Source organism: Ictalurus furcatus, chromosome 25 (genome assembly GCF_023375685.1).
Source record: "Ictalurus furcatus strain D&B chromosome 25, Billie_1.0, whole genome shotgun sequence".
NCBI classification, from domain to species: domain Eukaryota; kingdom Metazoa; phylum Chordata; class Actinopteri; order Siluriformes; family Ictaluridae; genus Ictalurus; species Ictalurus furcatus.
In genome coordinates this window covers 17,798,380-17,820,195 of record NC_071279.1, presented here as the reverse complement: position 1 = coordinate 17,820,195, position 21,816 = coordinate 17,798,380, and the positions used below count along the sequence as shown (strand labels likewise).

The 21,816-nt window shown below is 42.5% G+C and overlaps 1 protein-coding gene across 2 annotated transcripts in view; it reads left to right on the top strand.

Moving 5' to 3' along the window:
- akap12b (A kinase (PRKA) anchor protein 12b) overlaps positions 1-21,717 on the top strand; it is a 60,187-nt gene extending 38,470 nt beyond the window's left edge. Inside the window, exons 1-3 of one of the 2 annotated variants that reach the window (XM_053614927.1) lie at positions 8,180-8,584; positions 12,101-16,714; positions 20,080-21,717. In XM_053614927.1, coding sequence (XP_053470902.1) covers positions 8,560-8,584; positions 12,101-16,710 — 4,635 coding nt within the window. In that variant the 5' untranslated portion in view covers positions 8,180-8,559 and the 3' untranslated portion in view covers positions 16,711-16,714; positions 20,080-21,717. Of the gene's footprint in view, positions 1-8,179; positions 8,585-12,100; positions 16,715-20,079 lie in introns of those variants that run through there. The other variant, XM_053614926.1, reaches the window with a different exon arrangement.
- Positions 21,718-21,816: the final 99 nt, after the last annotated feature.

The following is a 21,816-nucleotide window of genomic DNA, read 5'->3' as shown; positions in this document are numbered from 1 at the left end:
ATGTGGAACATCTCGTCAACACTGCAAGTGCTCGAAACGTGCGTAGGACCAAGCAGAACCCCGTCACCAGGGTCTGTTATTTTGTACGGGAGCAAAGCGCACACTTCCAACGGTTTTCCTTTGTATATTGGGATTTCAAAAGAATGAGATGATTGGGCGTAGACTAAAGACGAATCCGTATAAATAGTGCGTCGAGTCCGTGTATAGATCCAGATCACTTTGGGACGTCTCGCTGATTGGATCGTTTTTGACACGACAACTCATTAGAACACGTTCATTTCTATCGCACCGGTGCGTAATCACGACATCGAGAGTTCGCAAAGCTTCCAAAGTAGGGCTCTCGAGTAAGGCGCTTAACCCCCGACCCCTCCAGAGGCACCGTATCACCACGTCCGACCCTGCGCTCTGACCCCAACTTCCTCCCACGTCGGGATACGTGAAGAAAACTATTCATTTGGTACGGTACACACTAGACAAAGAAAGAGTTGATTCTAACTGCTTAGGATTGCACACGTGTTCAAACATTTAACGTGAAACGTTCGACGTTCCCTGACCACCGAACTAGCCCCGGACCTCCTGTCTTGGAGCGAAAGCCTTCTTCAGATGTCGGCTCTACGGATTCCCCGTTCCCGTTTCCCATCGGAAACCTTCCAATCTGCTGCGAGATACTTTCTGACCAGGGTAGGAATGCAGGGACCGCCCCGCAACCCGCAGCAGAACCGTGTCACGTGAGACGCTCGGCCTGTACGTTAGGAACAACGACGGATGGACGTGGAATACCGGGATTGTAGAAACATCTTGGGGTAGATCGGACGTACGCCGAGCGAGACATCTGCACGTGATGAGAACCTGGGATTGATTTGGTTTTGGCGAATTCGATTTTTTTTTTAAGCGAAGTGAGGATGAGGATGAGGATGAGATTACCTAAGCAGGCAACACGTTTGGGCAGCCCTTCATGCCAATCAGACGTCACAAAGATGATAAGAAAGGTCTCGGCGAAGGCGTTCCCACAGCTCTATTCAAAGGATTAGGCATGTTGTTCACTGTTATAGCTTCTACAGGAAAATAACCAGCGATGCTCCGGCGAGATGAAGCAGAGTTACTGTAACCGAGACCAAACCAGCACATCGCAAAGTGTCCTATTTCTCTAATACTGCGATTACATCTTTCACTTATTATTTAAAGTATGACCTGACAGTCTCTTTTGTTTTATCCATTTATTATTACATTTAATATTGTGGAACGTCCAGAAGCCAAGTAAGTTCCTGTTCATGTTTACATTACAGCAGTCGCCCCCTCAAGCGCAGCTTGTTATCCTGAAGGCGTTTCTCTGTCAGAAACTGTACTGACTGTTACAGATCAGTTCTCAGAGCGGTTTTTGTGATCGTCGCGCCCAAAAATGCTTGATTTTGCTGCAGCTTTTTTTTTTTTTTTTTTTTTGCGCGAAAAATCACAAGCAATCGCACGGAATTGTTTCCTACACAGTGATGTTAGTCGGTAAATGAGACCTTCTAGCCGTACCCGTGTCAGACACGCGTGAATCGAAGAGGGCTTCGGCTGAACGCGCGTCGACGACGAGACGTCTCGACTCGTGTCTCCGGATGTTGTTCGATTTCGCGTTCGTTTCTGCGATCCTGCAGGGATTGACGAATCGCCGACACTGGAGACTCCTTCCGTAAATGTTTAATACCGTATAAACGATTCGACGTTTTTTTTGTCTCGGTTAAATAGCACAGCATTTCGTAATTGTTTATTTTTAGGCTAAGGTATGTCGATCGTGCGCCGCATGATGAGGATGAGGACGATGTGACGCATTTCTCTGCGTGCTTATTTACACAGCGTCGGTCGGTGTGTTAAGGCTCGTCTAAACCCTTGCGCTCATCCTTTCAGATGAATTCTGGGTGGTCCGTGGACAGTGATGAGGGTCTAAACCTGGAGGAGATTACCAGAGAGTGTGTAATACTTTCTAGTGCAGGCTTGAGCACTAGCAGATGAAAATGAGGACATTCTCTAAACTGCTCTGAGAAAACCTGAATCCGTCCTGAATCGCTTGCTCCTCTGCCTGGCCCCGGTCTCCACCCTGTTGCACCATTAAAAGATGCTTATCACGTCGTTAAGACTCGGAAACACATCAAAGCCATAGGTTTCAGGATAGGGCCATGGAAACGGACCTGTTGAATCGGTTCTTTGTGATGAGTACGGCCGAAACCTTTGTTGCGTTGTTAACGAGTCATGCTACCGAGAAACCGCAGAGCCGGAACTCTTCTGTTCTGAAGATAGAGCTTCACCTCCGCCTGTTACAAAGCGCTGACACTGGAGACTCCTTCCGCACAGCTTAAATAAACATCTCCTTACCGTGTCTGAGCCCTAAGACGGAGAAGTGAGCAGCAGTGTGTGAGAAGACAATGACTGTGAGGACGGTGAACATTTCTAGAACACACCTGGAGTTATTATTACGAATACCTTTATTAAGCGGTTATGTCATACCGAAATGTGAGTCATATAATGAGATGGGAATGAGAAAGTATGTGTGTGTTTTGGGGGGGGGGGAGGGGGTGCTGGGAACAAAGTGGGTGGGGAATGAGCTCAGCTCAGGCACAGGAAACTGGAGAAGGAAGAAGAAGTCATGACGCAAAAGAATGAGTGCTTTTCCTGTGGCATTCCTCGGCTTCCGGTTATCCATAGAGAGCGAGATGTAAGGGATGTGTGCGAGAGAGAGAGAGAGAGAGAGAGAGAGAGAGATTATTTGGAGGACATTAAAAAATGACAGTAGTGAAGAGTGAAATAACAGAATAACTTGCTGGATGGAATAAAAGAAAATAAAAAAGAGAGAAAGACAGAAACCATCAGAGAGAGACAGACGGACTTACTCATTTCAATATCCTCTCTCTCCCTCTCTCTCTCTATCTCTGACTGTCTCTGTTTCTGTCCGTCATCTCTCTCTGTCAGTCTTTCACTGGTTCTGTCTGTCTGTCTGTCTGTCTGTCTGTGTTGGATCTCTGACTGTCTCTGTTTCTGTCTGTCATCTCTCTCTGTCAGTCTTTCACTGGTTCTGTCTGTCTGTCTGTCTGTCTGTCTGTGTTGGATCTCTGACCGTCTCTGTTTCTGTCTGTCATCTCTCTCTGTCGGTCTTTCACTGGGTCGGTCTGTCTGTCTGTCTGTCTGTGTTGGATCTCTGACCGTCTCTGTTTCTGTCTGTCATCTCTCTCTGTCGGTCTTTCACTGGGTCGGTCTGTCTGTCTGTCTGTCTATGTTGGATCTCTGACCGTCTCTGTTTCTGTCTGTCATCTCTCTCTGTCGGTCTTTCACTGGTTCTGTCTGTCTGTCTGTCTGTCTGTCTATTTTCTATCTCTGACTGAAGTAACAAAATAACTTGCTGGATGGAATAAAAGAAGAAAAGAGAAAGACAGACAGAAATCGACGGAGAGAGACAGAAAGTGAGAGACAGACAGAGAGAGAGACAAACAAACTATCTATCTCTCTATCTCTGACTGTCTCTGTTTCTGTCTGTCATCTCTCTCTGTCGGTCTTTCACTGGTTCTATCATGCCTGTCTGTCTGTCTGTCTGTCTCTCTGTCTATCTATCTATCTATCTATTTTCTATCTCTGACTGTCTCTGTTTCTGTCTGTCTCTCTCTCTCTCTCTCTCTGTGAATCGGATTAGATTCACACACAGCACTCATTTCCTTTTCCTTCTATTATTTGAACCTCATCCCCCAGCTCGAGGAATGTGTGTGTGTGTGTGTGTGTGTGTGTGGATGATGATGTCATGCCATCCCCCTCCTTCCCTAAACCCCAGAGTGCAGCCCACCTCACCCTGTGCACAGGCACACCTCAGAGCTGCATATTTGGACTCGGTCACGTTTCCCTGATTGTGCAGATAACGAAGCGTCGGAGTCGGATCCGTGGAGCTGCAGTACAGCTGCTCAGTACGCAGCGAAGGAGGAGCGTTAACGTTTACATAACAAAAAATCCAGATCAAAATGTCCATTTAACACTCTGATCTCTGCAACGTGACCGATTAAAAAAAACGACTTTTCAGAGTTATTAGAGGAAATACAGCCAAGAATGTAAAGATTTTACTTTTTCTTCCTTTTTACTTCAAATTTATTAAGAAAAATAGTCATGGATTTATTTATTTTTTTAAAAGATGTAATATAATATAACCTATCGATCCAAAGCATCTGTTTTGATTTTCTAACAATATAACAATTTTTTTTTTTTTTTACATTGAAAATTTTTTTTTATTTTTTACCATTTTTTTAAACGTTATTTCAACATGTTTTTCTCAGAGCAAAATGACCTGGCCATAATGTATATTTAATATAAACGAACTCGATTTTTATTCACGTTATTACATTTGAATAAATTACCTCAAAACAAAAGAGATGCTTTTTTTTTTTTTAAAGTGTGAAATGGTCACCCATAAAGAAAATGTGCCATAGAAAAAGTAATAATAATAATAATCATCATCATCATCATGTTATAAAATATCAAGAAGCTGTTTTTCTGTTTTTTCTTTGCGAAAGAAAATCCAATTTATAATAAATATAATAAATAAAATTTTTAAAAAAACTATTTTAATCTCCGTAAGAAAGAATTGAGAAAGTTTTTCAAAAACTATAAATACTATAAATAAAAAGCTAGAAGTACAAACAAATCTAAAAACAAATAAATAAACAAACAAATAAATAGGTAAATACACACTTTTTTACGCAGGCCGTTGGCTTTTATTTAATTTTTATAGAATTGTTCAATATTTGATACAAGAATCTGTTTTATTGTTTACTTTTATTTCAGTACGTTTACAGTTACTTATCCAGAGCGACTCACGTTGATCTCATTCATACACACGAGCAGGAGAGGGTTTAGGGACTCACTCAAGGACCCAACAGGGGCAGTCTGATGGAGCTGGGATTTGAACTCGGAACCTTCCGATCAGTAGTCCAACATCTTACCCTTAAACTTGTTCTTGTAGCTGGATTAACGCGCGCTGGCTCACGGTGGACGTGGACAGGTACATTATGTTCGAATGATTCACGGAGGAAGAAGAGTCCGGAAGAGTCGCTTTCCTTTGAGGAATTGACTCTACAGTGGAGTGGCGTGACTCGATATGAGGGGACTGCATGTACTGTATGTGCTGAATTCCTCTCGGACTGACTCACCGGGAATGAAAAGGCTTTTCCCGTGTGTCATATCCCTCATAGCTGATCCGACGGCACGTTTGAACGCCTCTCATTCATCACACTGAGGACTGAATGTGGCCTTTCATTGGCTGTTCGCGAACACTCCGAGTGGTCGTGATGTTCTTCTCAGAGCTGCGCACTCGGACAGCGTGGACACATTCGTGGAAAGTCGGACCTTGGAATTACGTTCAAGCTGCGAACTGGGAAAGACGTGTGATCTAGCCAGCTCACCTCACTGTACTGAAGTCAGGGTTGAGTTTCTGAGTAGTTTAGATGGTATTTTCTTTACTTTTTCCTAGTCAGGAATTCCAGCTTATGAGCTGTAGTCGAATGGTGCATAAGAATAAACAGGCTTTGGACAATGGCTCGCTGTTAAAAGCGATATATCCATGAAATTGAAAGAAAATGAACATAAATTTGAAATCGAGACGTTCACAGTTTTTAAAAAATTGTTCTATTTTTTCTGGAACAGTGTTATTTAAGCGTCTGATTCAACGTATCTATCTAATCTTAGCTATCTATCTGTCTACCTACCTGCCTACCTATCGTCTTTCTAACACCAAAGCAAAAAATTAACACCTAATTACCACCAAAAAGCACAGATACATTTTAAGGAGTAGAAAAGCAGAAATAATATTTTGTGGGGGAAAAATTTCAGCTCACATCTGAAAGAGCGAGGTCACGTTTCTGTATGAGAGAGTTTTGCGTTTTTAATCATTATTTTTTCCCATTTTTTAATCATTATCTGTTTTGTTTTTTAAATTAAAACATCACTTTAAAAAAAATTTAATCATTATCTGTTTTTTTATTAAAACATCACTTTTTTCCCAATTTTTTAATCATTATCTCTTTTGTTTTTTTTTTTTTAATTAAAACATCACTTTTTTCAAATTTTTTAATCATTAACTGTTTTGATTTTTTTAAATTAAAACATCACTTTTTCCCCAATTTTTTAATCATTAACTCTTTTGTTTTTTTTAAATTAAAACATCACTTTTTTCAATTTTTTAATCATTAACTGTTTTGATTTTTTAAATTAAAACATCACTTTTTCACCAATTTTTTAATCATTAACTCTTTTTGGGTTTTTTTAATTAAAACATCACTTTTTTCAAATTTTTTAATCATTAACTGTTTTGATTTTTTTAAAATTAAAACATCACTTTTTCCCCAATTTTTTAATCATTAACTCTTTTGTTTTTTTTAATTAAAACATCATTTTTCTAATTTTTTAATCGTTATCTGTTTAGATTTTTTTTAATTAAAACATCACGTTTCTCTTGCCCAGACGTTTGCACATGCCTCCCCATTTAAAACATCAGCTGAGAATGCTCCGTGTCTGGAGTCTGTCTTTGAGGCCTGAAAGCCGGCTGTTATCACGCCTTTAACAGAAGATTTCACTGTTTCACCTGGAATTTACACATTCCAGCAGGACAATGTGGAGGTGTGAGATCTCTGATTAGAGCCCTCTCTGTGTGTGAGGAATCTGATCAGCATTCCCCAGTGCTTTCACAGGCCAGGTCGGACATACCCGAGCTGGTCTAAATCACCGCCCCAGTGAGCCATTAGCACACTTTGGAGCTGTAACTGGGGAAGTGTTGGTTTAGGAACATGAACGATGCTTCATATGCTAATTGGACTCGGAGAATCCTGTACCTTCATAACAAAACGTTTGAAACACACCATATTAAAAAAAATTTTGTTAAGCCAAACTCCAAAAAAATGGGTGCGAGTGAAATCTAAGTAAGAATTCGGTATGAAAGTTCATTTCTCTCCCAAGAAAGTATCGTCTTAGAAAAAACAAAACACCTCATGGGTTCTTCAAGAGTTCTTAGCTTCCTAAAACATTCGAGAAGCTCATTCTGATTCTCATTCAAAACGCTCTGTAAGACCTTCAACGGTTCCTCTGGAGGGACAACTAAACCCCGTGTTTTAATACTCTAGATATATCATGCCAGTACATTTCCAAAATCACAATTGTATCGTAAGTTTTATCGCAGTTTTACCGTAAAGTTTGTGGGTATGCTTCTCACCTGACGTTTGTCTTCATCTTCATCCACATACTTTATGTCTTTATGAGGAATTTCACGAATCACAAATCTGTGCTCATTTTTTATAAATTACTCACGTTTTCCCGTACGTTCCTGTGACGTTTACGAATCGCTGTTCACCTGCTCTGTTTGCAATTCATGTGTCACTTTATAAATTTGCCGTTTTACATGCGGGATTAACATGTCGTTTAAGCCACGCCCCCCCCCCCCCCCCCCGTCGAAAGTGTCCCGAATGAAGACGTGTCAAAAGTGGTAACCGCGTAGTCTGTCGGAGGAATCCGCCATTTGTCCGTGTAGCATAGAAACAGTCGGATTGTTAACGTCGTACAGATGAAAAACGACAAAACTGCGCTTTTCGATTAGGTTCACGAATTTACATACGTATTAAATTCGCATCTTTTTTTGGATCTTCTGGAAAGCTGTGGCCTCATCCTACGTGTCTGTGGTGGTGCCGTTCCACCGATCACAAATCTGTAGCTATTTTCCGTAAAATCCTAACGTTCCTCGTACGTTCTCGTGACACACTCGAGTGTTTTGTGTGTAATTTACAGTATCACTGTATAACATTACCAGTTGCAGCTGTTTGTAGTTTTTTATTTAAGCCACGCCCTCTCAGCAGTAGATCTGACTGCTGCATACTTACGATTTTTACACGATTCATAGCTAGTTCCTAGAGCGAGTGCCAGAGATCCACCGAGCATTCCTATAACGTTAGAGACAATCACGTGTGAGAGAACGGAGGGAAATTTTATTCAAGAGTGAAAGAACTATGTCGAGAGGTAAAGAGAGAGAGAGAGTATGACAGAGTGAGGGAGGAGAATGTAGTAAAATCTGTCTACTTGTAGAGAACATGAACATCTACTCATTACGCTCCAGTCTGGTATGTATGGAATTTGATGTCATGACATTTCTGTGACCTTGTCGTATCATGAAGAGAGATGGGGGGGGGGTTAAGTGTGCGAGAATGGGAACGTTGAAGGCATTTCGAGGAAGAGAGGAGAGGGGAGAGGAAAAGGAAGCCCCATTCAGAGAGAGAAGGGCATCGGACAGCTGAAAGTTGGTTGGGGGGAAGGAACAGAGGGGAGGTCCCACATCGGGCCTGGGTGTCAGCGTGGGTTGAAATGTGTGAGTCGCCCTCCTCTTCTCCTCATTGTAACCCAGAACCAGAGACGACGAGACGCTCGGCCTCCATGAGAGTTCACGAGAGAAAGAGAGAGAGAGAAGACTCTGTAACTACGACTTAACAACCAGAAGGCTATTTTTTTTTTCTTCTTCTCGACAAAGCAACTTGATTTTTTTTATTTTTAGGAGAAGTTTTGCAAATGCTCGGGACGATAACTTTAACAGGTAAGGTACATCTCAGAAGCTGAATTGGCTCACGTTTCTCACCACTGGTTGGATTTTTTTGTGATTCATGAACTAGGTGAGCACTTTATCCGTTAACCGCGAGCTGCTTTCTAAAGAGATTGAAACTGAGTACACAGTCAAGTGTGTTTATTGTTTTGGGACACGTTGTGAACCGGGTCAGGATTGAAGAGTCAGAGCTAACAGAATGTGGTGAGGAGAGTCAGGTGAAGCTTGGAAATCTTCATCTGAGCGCGTGGTAGATTGTTTGCGTGATCTAGGACATCGTTTAAAGCTCCGGTATACGACCTTCTCCTTGATAGTCATAATGAAGTACGTAAATTCCTCACGGTTATAGTCCTACATTACGTTCTGATTGGTTTCACGAGAAGGTAATTCATAGTAATGGTATGTTAAAGAATGTCTAAATAGTGAGCAAAACGTTTACACGGTTAAGAATCCTGTACGTTACGACTATGACGGGAAATATCACCAGTATGATTGTTGATTTTTAATCGTTTAGACTTACACGTAGTGCGTTTTTGGTGTAAGTTTGATAGAAAACAACGTAGGAGTTGGGAGTGGAGTCGAGCGTTAACGCCCCACGTCCATTCATGAAAAGCCTCAGCTCCAGAAGACCGATTTGGTCTTAGGGAGCACATTCCTCACCCTATTATCCCGAGTATTATATGTAGTAGGAGGAAACATATCTTACAAGAGTAGGCTGTAAATATCGCCGTACTGTACGCACTTCAAAAGAGAAGGGCTGGAGCTGCTGGGCTTTGGAATTCGAATTCGTTTTTCTTTAAGCTCTTGAGATCTCCGTCAGGGTGCTGTGACGTCCCGGCGGGTGGTGTGGGCCGGGGATATGGAATTTATTACTGTTTGCAAAGTAGCAGAAAGTGTGTGAGTTTAAGGTTTAAGGTGTCTGTTTCTGTAAATCTCGTAAATTTCGATTGCGACCAAGTGGCATTTCCCAAACGATCTCCGCTGTTTAATATTCTTTATCGCTAAATTGGCTTGTCCTTGGGCTTCTTGTGGACTCATGCTGAGCTCTCATTGGCATAGGTTACAGAATCACGATTGCTATGAAGCAACCAAATAAGGCATGTACTATTTATTTGCTTTGTCATCGATTGCTCTTCGGTATTTAATATTGTTTATTGCTAAGTTGGCTTGCACCATGCCTCTCATGGACTCGTGAGGTTTGTAGAAGCAGTAAATCTCAGAATTCAGATCGTTACCAAGTGACATTTCCAATGTTGAATGATTTTCAGTGTTGATGGTGATGGTGCAAGTTTCAGTAGGATGGGGTGTGGTCATTTAGTGTGGTGCATTGTTGGAATGGGGTACAGTCATTCAGTCTTGGTGGGTTCTGAGGGGGGGGGGGGTGTTAAAGCCTTGTCTCGAGGGTGGGGTGGGGTGGGGGGTAGATAAACAGTGTAATGTTTGCACAGCACCACCAAACCTCAAGCTTGTCCTTTTCTAAACACTAGTTCCGCTAATTAATAGCCTACAGTTGCCTGCATCTGTTTGCCAAACATGACAAACAAAAGCAGGAGGGGTGGATGGCATGCGATAAGTTGAAGCACCCCTCACCCGCAAGCCATGTGGAAAATGTAGTCCGTTATCCCAGCAAGAGTTCAGATAACACCTCCCCCTCCCGGTTTTTAAAGAAAATCCATCGAGCACACTATACACGCCAGGCGTAAACAAGAGAGAGGATCGAATTCCTTGGCTCGGGTTTCATTCAGAGACACTTTAGAGACAGCGGCAGATGTGGGGCGACGAGGGGCTTCGGACACACTCACGCATACAACCTCTTTGTGGCAAGTTTGGCTATTCATCTTAGCTCCTTAAATGCCTTCTAATGGTTTTCCTCTGAACACAAATCATTTCAGAGCTTGTTCCTCCAGTCATTTGCCTAACAATCGCATGGATCACAGCGTCTCAGAATAAACACTGCTCCGACAATACCAGTGAGAAAGTTCTCCACCCGAATATCCCCTGTTGATACTCATACATGTCGTAATGCCACCACTCATCACATCACTACTCATCCATTCAGTCAGCGTCGTGGTGAGATTGTAAGTTTCCTATCCATCTTTTTTTGTCACTGATCTGTCTTCTTGCACTGGTTTTTTTTTAGCTACACTTTCAGCAATTTTGTCATGGTTATTTAAAGTTTCGGATGGACAATAGAACGGGGCCCCCATCCAGAAGAAGCCAGAGAACCATTGTGAAAGAACTGGGGCAAAACAAAAAAACAATGCATGCTTTCCTGGCTGAAGTTCCCTCTCTCCCTCTCTCTCTCTCTCTCTGGGGGATGGGTTCTTGTGTGGTAAAGGAAGTTTAATGACATCTTCCAGGTTTCTTAGAGTTAGTTTGTTGCTTCTGATCTTTTGTGTCTTTGAATGGTTGTGTTGTGTATTCTATCAAACAACTACGAACGCTTCTTAGAACCGAAAAAAAAAACTCCAACTTGGTAGCTTTTTATGCCAAGTTTGAAACATGACATCGTCGAGGTGAAAAAAAAAAAAAAAATCTAGTTTGTAATCTTGTGTGGTGTGCGATTCATTTCTTAAGAACGAGCTTTCTTGGAGAACAATCGTGATGTTGTTGGAATGACCAGGGCCACGTGATGAAAGCAAGTGCTTTGAAATATTTCAGAGAAATCTATTCGCAGCCATGCTACACACTCAGCCCCTGACGATTTAACGATTTTAAAAACGATCGACTTGCTTGCATGATTTGGAATACCAGATCGATAAACGCTACGTGTGTATCAGTAATAAGTCAAGTCATGTGATGCTCATGCATTAAAACTGAGTTATTAACATGACCGATTGGGCTTTGGAGCCTAAAACAAGATCAAGCAGAACCAGATGTGAACATTCCCCCAGTGTAAGCCTAGACGTCAGAGGGAAGCCGGGCCTCAAGGAGGTCTTCGATCCACCCCACGCCTGTCAAAACACAGATAGACATGGGAGGAATTCCATACAGAGTGTGTTTCTCTGTTTTCTCACCTGTTAGCACGTGGCCATGTGCCCAGAGATATAATAAAGTCGTAACGTCAACATGTATAGAAACAGGTTGTAACTAGTTCTTTTATGTGTTCAATAAATTAGGTCGGTGTTTTCATAGACGCATTTGGCGGTGCTTATGCGATTGCGAAATGAACAACATGGTAATTTAGCCCAAAGCCTGGTTGTTTAATTATATCGTGTTCTTGGCTTGAAGTCAGACCAAGAGGGAACAGTAAACCATGATCAAACCATGATCAGCTTGTAATATGGATGAGTGTTCAGGGGATGAAAGTCTTTTAACGTTTACCGCTGTGCAGTTGTGGTTTCCTGCAGATGTTTTAACACATCATCTTGAATTGATTACAGCAGTAAAGATCATACAATGAACTTTGATTAGTTTCCTTTGTCTGTTTTCAGTGATTCACGTGAAGGTTATTTGATCAAACCAGATATTTTGTACGTCTCTAAAAGTGCTTTTCTACTCTCTTTGCAGTTGGCCAGACGGAGGCCATGCCCCAGAAAGAGGACAACGCTGAATCAATCGAGGTCCTCCAAGAGGAGGTCTCGCCTCAAGTTAACGGAGAGCAGGAGGAACACGAATGTGTCACTGCAGATGAAACTACACCCACAGAAGAGAAAGTAGCTGAGGAGAAACCAGCTGAGGAGTCCAACGAGGTGGGTTTCAAGAAGATCTTCCGCTTTGTTGGCTTTAAGTTTACGCTGAAGAAGGACAAGAACGAGAAGACAGAGCCTGTACAGCTCCTGACAGTGAAGGAAACTGAAGATGGTGCTTCAGAAGCTGTCGTCGAGGAAACCAAAGACGAACCCGTAATGGCAGAAATCCAGTCTGAGGATGAAAAGAAATCAGATGCTCCAGAAATGGAGAAAGAGGCCAGTGCTGAAGATGCTGCAAAGACTGAACCAGAACCAGACCTTCCTGCAACTGACGCCCCGGCAGAAACCAAATCAGACGGTGAAAGTGAAGAAACTGAAAAGACCCCAGCTGATGAGCCAGCTGAAGAAGTGGAACCCTCTACCGAGAAAGAGAAAGAACCAGAACCACAAGCCGAATCTCCTACATCGCCACCATCTCAAGAGACACAGTCCCCTTTCAGAAGATTCTTCACTCAGGGACTCTTCTCTAACCTGCGGAAAAAGACAAGCTTCAAGAAGTCCAAAGAGGAGGAACTAGTAAAGGAGAAATCTGCCGAGGAGGATATAAATGAGGCTGAGGAGAAAGAGGAAGTGGCAGCAGGAGGGGAAGGACAAGTCAAGGAGGACGCAGAGGAAGTGGAAGCTGATGAACAGGTAGATAAATCAGAAGCACCAGAAAAATCTGAAGCAAGCCCAGAGGAAGCTCCATCTGCCCCTGAGGAACAAAAGGAGGAGGAGTTGAAAGTGGAGGTTGAGACAGCAAGTGAAGCTGCACCAGTACAAGAGCCTGAAGCTGTCGAACAAACTACAACTTGTGAGGTTTCAGAGACCTCTGCTGCTGAAGAAAAAGATGAGACCAAACCCACCGATGATACCAAACTTTCTGATGACAAGGCAACTGACTCTTCTGAGGAACCGCAGACTCCTGAGAAATCCCCTGAAGAAACAGCCACTGAAGCTGAAGTTCAGTCATCCCAAGACAAAGCCAAGGCTCAAGGAAGTCCACTGAAAAAATTGTTTACTGGGGCAGGGTTGAAGAAGTTATCCTCTAAAAAGCAGAAGGGCAAAAAAGAAACCGAGTCAAAGCAAACAGAGTCCACCGAGCAGGCAGCTGAACAGATTCAGTCATCGACAGAGTCAGGTGAGGCTCAAAAACCTGACAGCAGCGCCTCGTCTCCAGAAGAATCTGGTGAGCATGTTGTAGGTGAAGAAAGTCAGGCTGAGGCCAGTGTGGAAGCTGAAGGTGAGGCACCAACCTCTGACAGTGAGAAGAAGAAAGATGGCATCCTTCATTGGGCCTCTTTCAAAAAATTAGTCACGCCAAAGAAACGTGCCAAGAGGCCATCTGAGAGTGAAGATGAGACCCCTGGAGACAAGCCAAAATCAGCCACCCTGTCCTCAACAGAGAGTGCTGTCTTCGAAGAGAAAACTGAGGAGATTAAACCAAGTGATGAAGTAAAGGAAGAAGCAAAGGAGGAGTCACAGGTTGAGTGCAAGGCCGAGACAAAAGCTGAAAAGATTGAACAAAGCACAGAGGAGCCAAAGAAGAAGATTGATACCTCAGTATCCTGGGAAGCCCTTATTTGTGTGGGATCAGGTAAAAAGAGGGCCAGGAAGACTTCTGACTCTGACGATGATGAAACTAAGATCGAGGAAAAGGTTCAGCAGTCTGGAGAAGAACAGGTCAAGGCTGCAGAGCCTCCTTATGAAAGTTCACAGGAGGTTGAGCATGAAAATATGTCCTCTTCTCCAGAACCAGAAGGAGAGCTTGTCTCTACATGGGAGTCCTTCAAAAGGCTGGTGACACAACGTAAGAAACCCAAGGCAGAAGAAAAGTCTGATGAAGCGCAGGGTCCAGAGCAGGCAACATCCGACAGTGAACTACCCAAAGAAGAGTCATCCTTCTCCCTTAGAAAACTAATTCCCCGCAGAAAGAAGAAGTCTGATGCTAAACAAGGGCAGGCGTCTTCTGACGTTGGATCGGCAGAAGAAGACTCTGACACGCCTGCTGTGGTACCTCTGTCAGAGTATGATAATGAAGAAACAAAGACAGAGGAGGCAAAGCCAGAGGTCACACCTGTCACACCTGGAAAAGCCTCAGCTGAGGACAGATCTCCTTCTTGGATCTCAACTACTGTGGAGAATGTTGAAGACGAGGCAGAGGGAAATCCACTAAGTGATATACCCGAAGAAGGAGATACAGCTGCTACACCTAAATCAACTGATAACACCATTGCGGAGGACATCATAGAGTGTACTTCAGAAGCCGTCACTGCCATTGAGCCGGCAGAGGAAACTGAAATGGTTTCTGCTCTATCGCGCATCACAGAGTCACCTGTTACATCTGGTGAGACTTCACCAGTTCCAGATGATGGTGTGGTGAAGAAGGCTGAAGCCATTTTACAAGAGGCTGTGGAAACTATCAGTATTACATCGAGTGCAGTGGCTGTCACAGTAACAGAGGAGCAGAAAAAAAGTATGGCCGTCACAACAAGCCCATTCCAGATTGAGTCAGCCATTAAGGAGGAGAAAGTGGTCTTGGCTGTTCATGAGAAAAGTGAAGCAGTAGCCATCTGCACTGGCATCGACACCAGTGAAATTAAAGCTATAGAAGAAGAGAGTCATTTGAAGGCTACGGTGGAAGCTGTCACCACTGTCGGCGAGGCACTGTCCGTAGAGGTGGCTGCTGAGGACCAAACTTTAAAAGCAGAAGCTGAACTGGCCGAAGACAAAGTTTTTATGGCACAGGTTAACGAAATTCACACTGAGTGCAAAGAACAGCCTCCAGCCTCTGTGGAAAACACTGTGCTGGAGACTTTAGATATTCCGACTACGGGAGAGTTCCAGGAACCAACAGCAGTCAAAGTGGCGGTGGTCACGGCCATTCAACAGGAGATAGAGATTCTTGAGGAACAAGTAGTGGCAGAAAACACTCCAAAGGGGTTGGCAGAGAGCCCTGTAGAACCAAGCGTAGAACAGCCAGTCTGTGCTCAGACAGTGGAGATCACTGAAGTTACTGCTGCTGAAGGGGAAGTAGAGGAACTAAAAGATGTTAAAGAATCCGTTGCCATTGCTGAGGTAGAATCTGTAGAAGTAGCAGTGGCTCTGTCAGAAGAAGTTACAACATCACTTCCAGATACCCTTGTAGCTGAGACAACCGTGTCTCAGGAAGATCCCATCCCTGTCCTGGCTGCAACAGAGGAGCCTGCATTGACAGAAGAGATTGTCTGTGTTTGCCCACCCTCAGAATCTAAAACAGAAGCCGAGGTAAAGGCTGAGGTTGTTATGGAGAGCGTTTTAACCACTCAAGTCCACGTTACCACAAATGTTGAGGTTGTCTCAGCGAGCGTTTCTGTTGAAGGAAACACTGAAGTTACGTCATCAAATGTCAGTCCTGTGATTGATGAAGCATGTAAGAAAGATCAGGAAGAAGTGGAAGCAATACACCTGAAGGAAGTAGAAACCATTCAGGAACAGAGCACGGTCATCGTCCAGGAAGTCCTTCAAAATGTCGTCGAGAACCTCACGACATGTGAAATTCACATTGGAAAAGAGTTAGAAGAGAAGCCTGTGGAGGAGACTGACACAGCAAAACCTGAAGAGGTCCCGTCTGCAGCTGAGAAGGAAAAATCATCACAAGATGCACCAGCTGCAGAAGAAAAATCTACAGTGGATACACACGTTCAGGAAGAAGCGAAGCCAGAGACTGAGAACAAAGCTGAAGAAGAACCGACCCAGATCATTACTGAGAGATTGCCAGTCAGTGAAGCTATTCAGATTTCTGAAATAGTTCTGGTTGATATGACAGAAGAAATTAAAGCTCAGGAGGAAGAGGTGTCCTCATTCTCTGTGGAAGCAACACAACTATGTACAGATGTAGCAAAGCAGGAAGTGGAATTGGAGGAAGGTGAACAGAAGGTAGAGGAAGACAAAACCACAGAAAGGGCGGATGGTAAATGTCAAGTTGAGAAAGATCAAAATGAAGAACCGAGTGGAACCACGGAGACAACAGCTCCACTGGAGAGCAGTCAAACGCAAACCGTCACTCTCGTAAGCACAAAGCATGCCCAGATTATCGCGGAGGAGAGCGAGCAGATCGAAGACACGAAGATCGAGACGACGATGGAGATCGATGTTGGCATCATGCATGTGGTGGACGCGGATGAAAGACCGACGCACGACACCGAAATTGCCGTGAAAGAAGACAGCACCAAGAGTCAGGAGCCATCAAAAGATGTGCCTCAAACAGACTTGGAAGAGGTACAAAAGTATATTTCAGCACCAGACATGAAAGGCCAGGAGGGGTCTGGAGATGCCGACTGTCAAAAGACAGATGCTGAAGCCAGTGGGGTGAAAACGGCTGCTGAGGACGCGCCAAAAGCCACTAAAGAAGAGGACGTGGAGAAGGAGATCGACACCATCACCACAAAGACTGCTACAGAGTCATGAGCTGGTGAGTATCTAGGGTTAGATGTGTAGACACCTTTTTAACAACGTACTTATCTGTAAAAGTTTTTAAAATCAAACGGAAACAAACAAGTGAGCAAGCAGGTTATCAGATGACATCATAGGCTAATTAGCACATTCACTCGAACGTCACGATCAAAACAGAGTACAACTTTTTACATATTTACAAAATTCTATCATTTCTATCAAGTAAGCAGACAAAATGAAGCAGTAGAAGTGAGGATCCAGGACTCGCTGATTTTTAGACCAGATTAGCATGCTTAGCAGGCATTAGCAACTGTCCTGCATTCGATATGGCTTTCCTGCCCACATCAAAACACTCGACTTATTATCTAACTATGTTATGCTTTCATGAGCCAACGTTTCCAACGACCAACCGCTGATCACCATTTTCGCCAATGACCAATCACTAATTACGATTCACTAAATATGCTAATTAGCCTATGGTACAATGTGGAGAATTTTTGTGACTTTTTAAGCATACATTAGCTACTTTCCCTGAAAAGAATTGGCAGAACTGAGCGCAGTTTAGTCGTAGATTTGTGCCGAGTCAAATGAACCTGCTCTCTCAACTCGTATAACCGGCAGCTGCGAGAGCCGTATCGAGTGCGAGACAGTCGCTCTCGTATAACCGGCAGCTGCGAGAGCCGTATCGAGTGCGAGACAGTCGCTAAAGTCCACTTTGAAAAGTCGCTAGGTTTGTAAATAAATAATAAAGTCACTAGAGGCTTCTAAAAATTCGCCACATCTAGTAACAGTTTGCAAAACCGGACTCCCTGGAAGGTGTTGCTCCAGGGGAATCTTTTTCACAGAAAGTAATAAACAAAAGTTGGGATATTGTTTCGAATTCCTCAGTCAGACCGTCACGTTTTCTCAGGGGGTCCTTTTTAAAAACATCAATGGACCTTAGTTTTATCACTGGTGGATTTGCCGGCTCGTGAAATGAAAAAGCTTTTGTTCGAGGTATAAGTAACCAAGAGACCTTTGATATCAAAGCAGGAATGCCGCAGCCTGACCCCTCACTTTGTAGGCTGCCTTTTAAAGGGAAGCCGTGTGAAGGAGAGATGAACTTGTGCTGAAAGACTGATTATAATTCATCCCCCCCACACACTCTACACTACTCTACACTACACTACACACACACACACACACACTCTTTTTTCCTTCATCAAAGATCTCCATATGTGGTCAGGGAACCGTGTCAAGGCACATCTCTGATTTGATAAGATACCACTGATTAGCATAAGAACTCAAACTTTCTTAAAAAGTTGGTCTGAAATCAAATATGTGATTTTTAAAAGTCTTATCACACGTTGGACGGAGTGGTGTCTGGTCCGTGATTGTTAGCACAGTAGCACTAGTAGGCACTGATAAGACTGATTCAGGGACTTATTAAATTGACACACAAATGTGCTAAGCCGCTAGTGCTAGTGCTAAGCTAGTTAAATTGATCATGAAGAACAAATCTGTTTTGATTGTTCTGGTATATTTTGACTGGGTTGACTGTTGTTAAGTTGAGACTCGGATACAAACGCAGGGTAGTTTGCTGGAAGTTATTTAGCTAGCTTGTTGGTTAATCTAGCTAATGGACGTTATGGTAACGTTTGATAAGTTTGTCTGCTGTTAAATTGAGACTCGGATAAAAAAAATATGTTAGCGTGCTAGCAGTAAACTAGCTAGCTGGCTAGATAACTTTAACGTTTTGCTGCTGTTAAATAGTGTTGAAGTGAGACTGGGATACAAATGTGAGTAAACTAGCTAGTATACTGACTAGGTATAACTACAGTAGTGTATCTAATGGATGTTATGGTACGGTTTGGCGAGCCTGGTTGCTGTAAAATACTGTTCAGTTGAGACAAATGCAAGCTAGTTTTCTGTCAGGCTTGCTTAGCTACCTTAGCTAATGGGTGTTATGGTAACCTGTCAACATCTGGCTGATTTTAAATATATTTTTTATTTTAATGAAAATGTAAATCAAAATTATTGTCGAAATCCCACTCATTGACCGATGATAAACGTGAGCCCGGTCATTAGCCGCCTGCTAGCTAGGTTAGCTAATATTAGTGATATTATTGATGTTAGGAATGGCAGAAGTTGACATGGTGGATGTTTCCAATTTGCATCTTCATGTTTTTACAGACTGTAGTATTTTGAATGGCAGTAAAGTTGTAGAGATGTTCCTTCAGTGCCTAAGTGCCTCCGGTAACGTCTGCCCGCTTGGCGGCCATCTTGGTGACGCTCCGGTGCTGTTATTTTCCATCGTACAAGACCAGACTTCTATCTATTTGAGTGGGGAGAGATCCAGAAACCAGAAATGGACTGACAAGATGACGTTTTTAAACACGGATATGAAAGGGGCTGTTAAAGTCTGACATTTAAAAACAAAACAAAAAAAAAAAAAAAAACAACAACAATGTGTAGTTTTTGGATGAAATAACACAAACGAAAAACAGTGTTATCAGGTTGCTTTATGCTTTGCGTATACGTCAGTTAACGTCTTTACGTGCAAGGCGATTGGGTCTTTTTTACTAAAGAGCAGGACTTCAGCCATGTTGAGCGTTACACGCTGCTTCATTCATATTTTAAAGCGGACTGTCTCCGGTCATACCACCAGCCGTATAATTCTACATAGATCATTTCTAAAGGGACAGAGATACACGTTTAGGGTGACTTCAGTACAAACAGATAATAAGGGGTTGTTTTGAAGAATGAATGAAAGGGGAGTATGTAAAGAGATGTAAAGATAATAAGTGGAAGGGACAGCAGGAGGGTTTATGGTCATGGAGGGAGATGGAGGTCGAGGTAGAGGAGAGATGGGTGCGACTGTTAAATTTTTGATGAGTCCTAATGCAGCACTGCAGTGGACCAGCGGAGTGTGAATTATAGCAGTGCAGCAGGGGTTTGGTGCATGATTCTCTCTCTCTCTCTCTCTCTCTCTCTCGCTCTGTGGTGAAACTTGCTGAGTCATAAAAACAGTGGGGGGGGAGACAGTAAGATGGGGGGGGGGTGTGAGATAGAGAAAGAGAGAGAGAGAGTAATTTGCTCATTTTATTCCACAGCACTGTTGAGTTCTGGGTTCTGATTGGTCAGAAGGTGTTGATTAGTTTTCTATAACGGCAGCTCCGACAGTAGTTCTAATACGTTATCGTTTCCATAGTAACAACTTACACAAGGGACTTGTGAAGTGGACGCTCCAAATAAGCAGACGAATAACGTAGAACGGTTTAGATTTTGAAAAAAGTTTTCTGTAAGGTGATATAAGGGATCATTCCTGGCAGGTCCAGCATTAATGTATGTCGTATACTCATTACTTTTCTTTGTGTGTGTGTGTGTTGTCGTGTTGTCTTACAGGCTGCACGTATCAGGTCGTCGTTCGGGAAGCTCTAGAGAAGATACAAGAGCAGAAGAACGATCCAGAGCCTCATCCACCCATCCCATAACATCTATTCATTCACGACGTCTGTGTTCTAGCCCACTTTGAGAACGTTCTCTCCACAGCATCACACCATGACATGACTCAAGATGGGTTCAGATGTTACTCGTCTGTATTTGTTTTCATTTTTTTCTGGCATTTTATTCTCACATAGAGGGTGTCACTGTGTCCTGAAGGGCTGCTGTCGGATGGGGAGAAATGTGCGTGTATGTGTGTGTGTGTGTGTGTGTGTGTGTGTGTGTGTGTGAGATCTTATCTTATATTATATCGTATTTATATCTAAAATATTCCGTCATCCCAACCTTGTCCTAAACAGCCTGGAAATTAATGACGCCACCCAGGTGTCCCAAGGTTGTTGTTTTTTTTTGTTTTTTTTTTACAAAACATGGTACACGTGTGCAGTTAAACGTCCGAGTGTTTACGAGAGCCAGCATAATCATTTCCATTCCTACTGTGCATATATATATATATATATATATATATATATATATATATATATGTGTGTGTACACACACACCCTGCTTAATTTCTCGACTGTGAATTTTTCTAAGTTCTCCCGTGTTTGAGAAGCACATGCTCTCAGTAAAACACTGCTTTCACCTTTAATATAATACGTGAATGAATGAATTGATTTTTGGTAATAAATGACAACACAATTCGACAGCACTGCTCAGTGGCACGTGAAGTCCAGTACGTATTCTTTTACTGTTTTTAAGTTGTTATTATAGATCTTCAGAAGGTATTTCCGAGTGCACTGGCGCCATCTACAGGAAGCCAGCTTTTTATCAAATTAATTTGCATTCACAATTTATGTTAGATTTGTTTTTGTTTTTTTACAAACATTGTTCATATTGCGCTAAAAGCATTTGTATTTTTCATCTGTGTATCATAGACTAACAATATTACTCCTTCCGATGATGATCACCTTTAATAACAATTTATTCACAATTGACTTTTTTTTTTTTTTTGGAAACCACAATCATTTAGTGCTCAGAGGCATGAGATCTGATCTGAGCAGAGTGGAGATTTGCAATCGGCGTGTACATGCAAAGCATCGCATCGTCCTTTCGTTTAATTCTTTAATGTAACCTTTGTGATCCTGCTGATGATAAAATGCAATATACCGTGTCTCAGTGATGCAGCAGTGACTATCAGTGTTAGCGTGCTGGAGGCAAATTAGAGGATGTGAGAATCCCTTGCAAAGACGCTTTATTTTGATAAAATAGGAAAGAAAAAAACAAAACAAAAAACAAAGAATGTTCTTCTATCATCACGGCTTGTATGAATCCCCCCAGGTCGCATCCTTGTTCTCGGCTTTTTATAAAATAAATATTACTGTGAAGCTCCTTACATTTGTACAAATTGTATACCTACGTATCTTGCGTCATACTGTAATATTAAATAACCAATGAGAGCATTAGACGATGTTATGTAGCATGATCTGTTTTTTTTTTTTACTTATTATTATTATTATTATTATTCATCAAGCTGTTAATAGTATGGATACAGAACCATGTCTATATTTCATTTAAATAAAAGTTAGTGCTGTAAAGCGATGATTGTGTTTTCTTTACTGATCTCCGGAGAACAACTTTTAAACCAGTATAGTTAACGGAAGAATTAGTCAAGGAAGATATTCCAGGGGTAATCCAGGA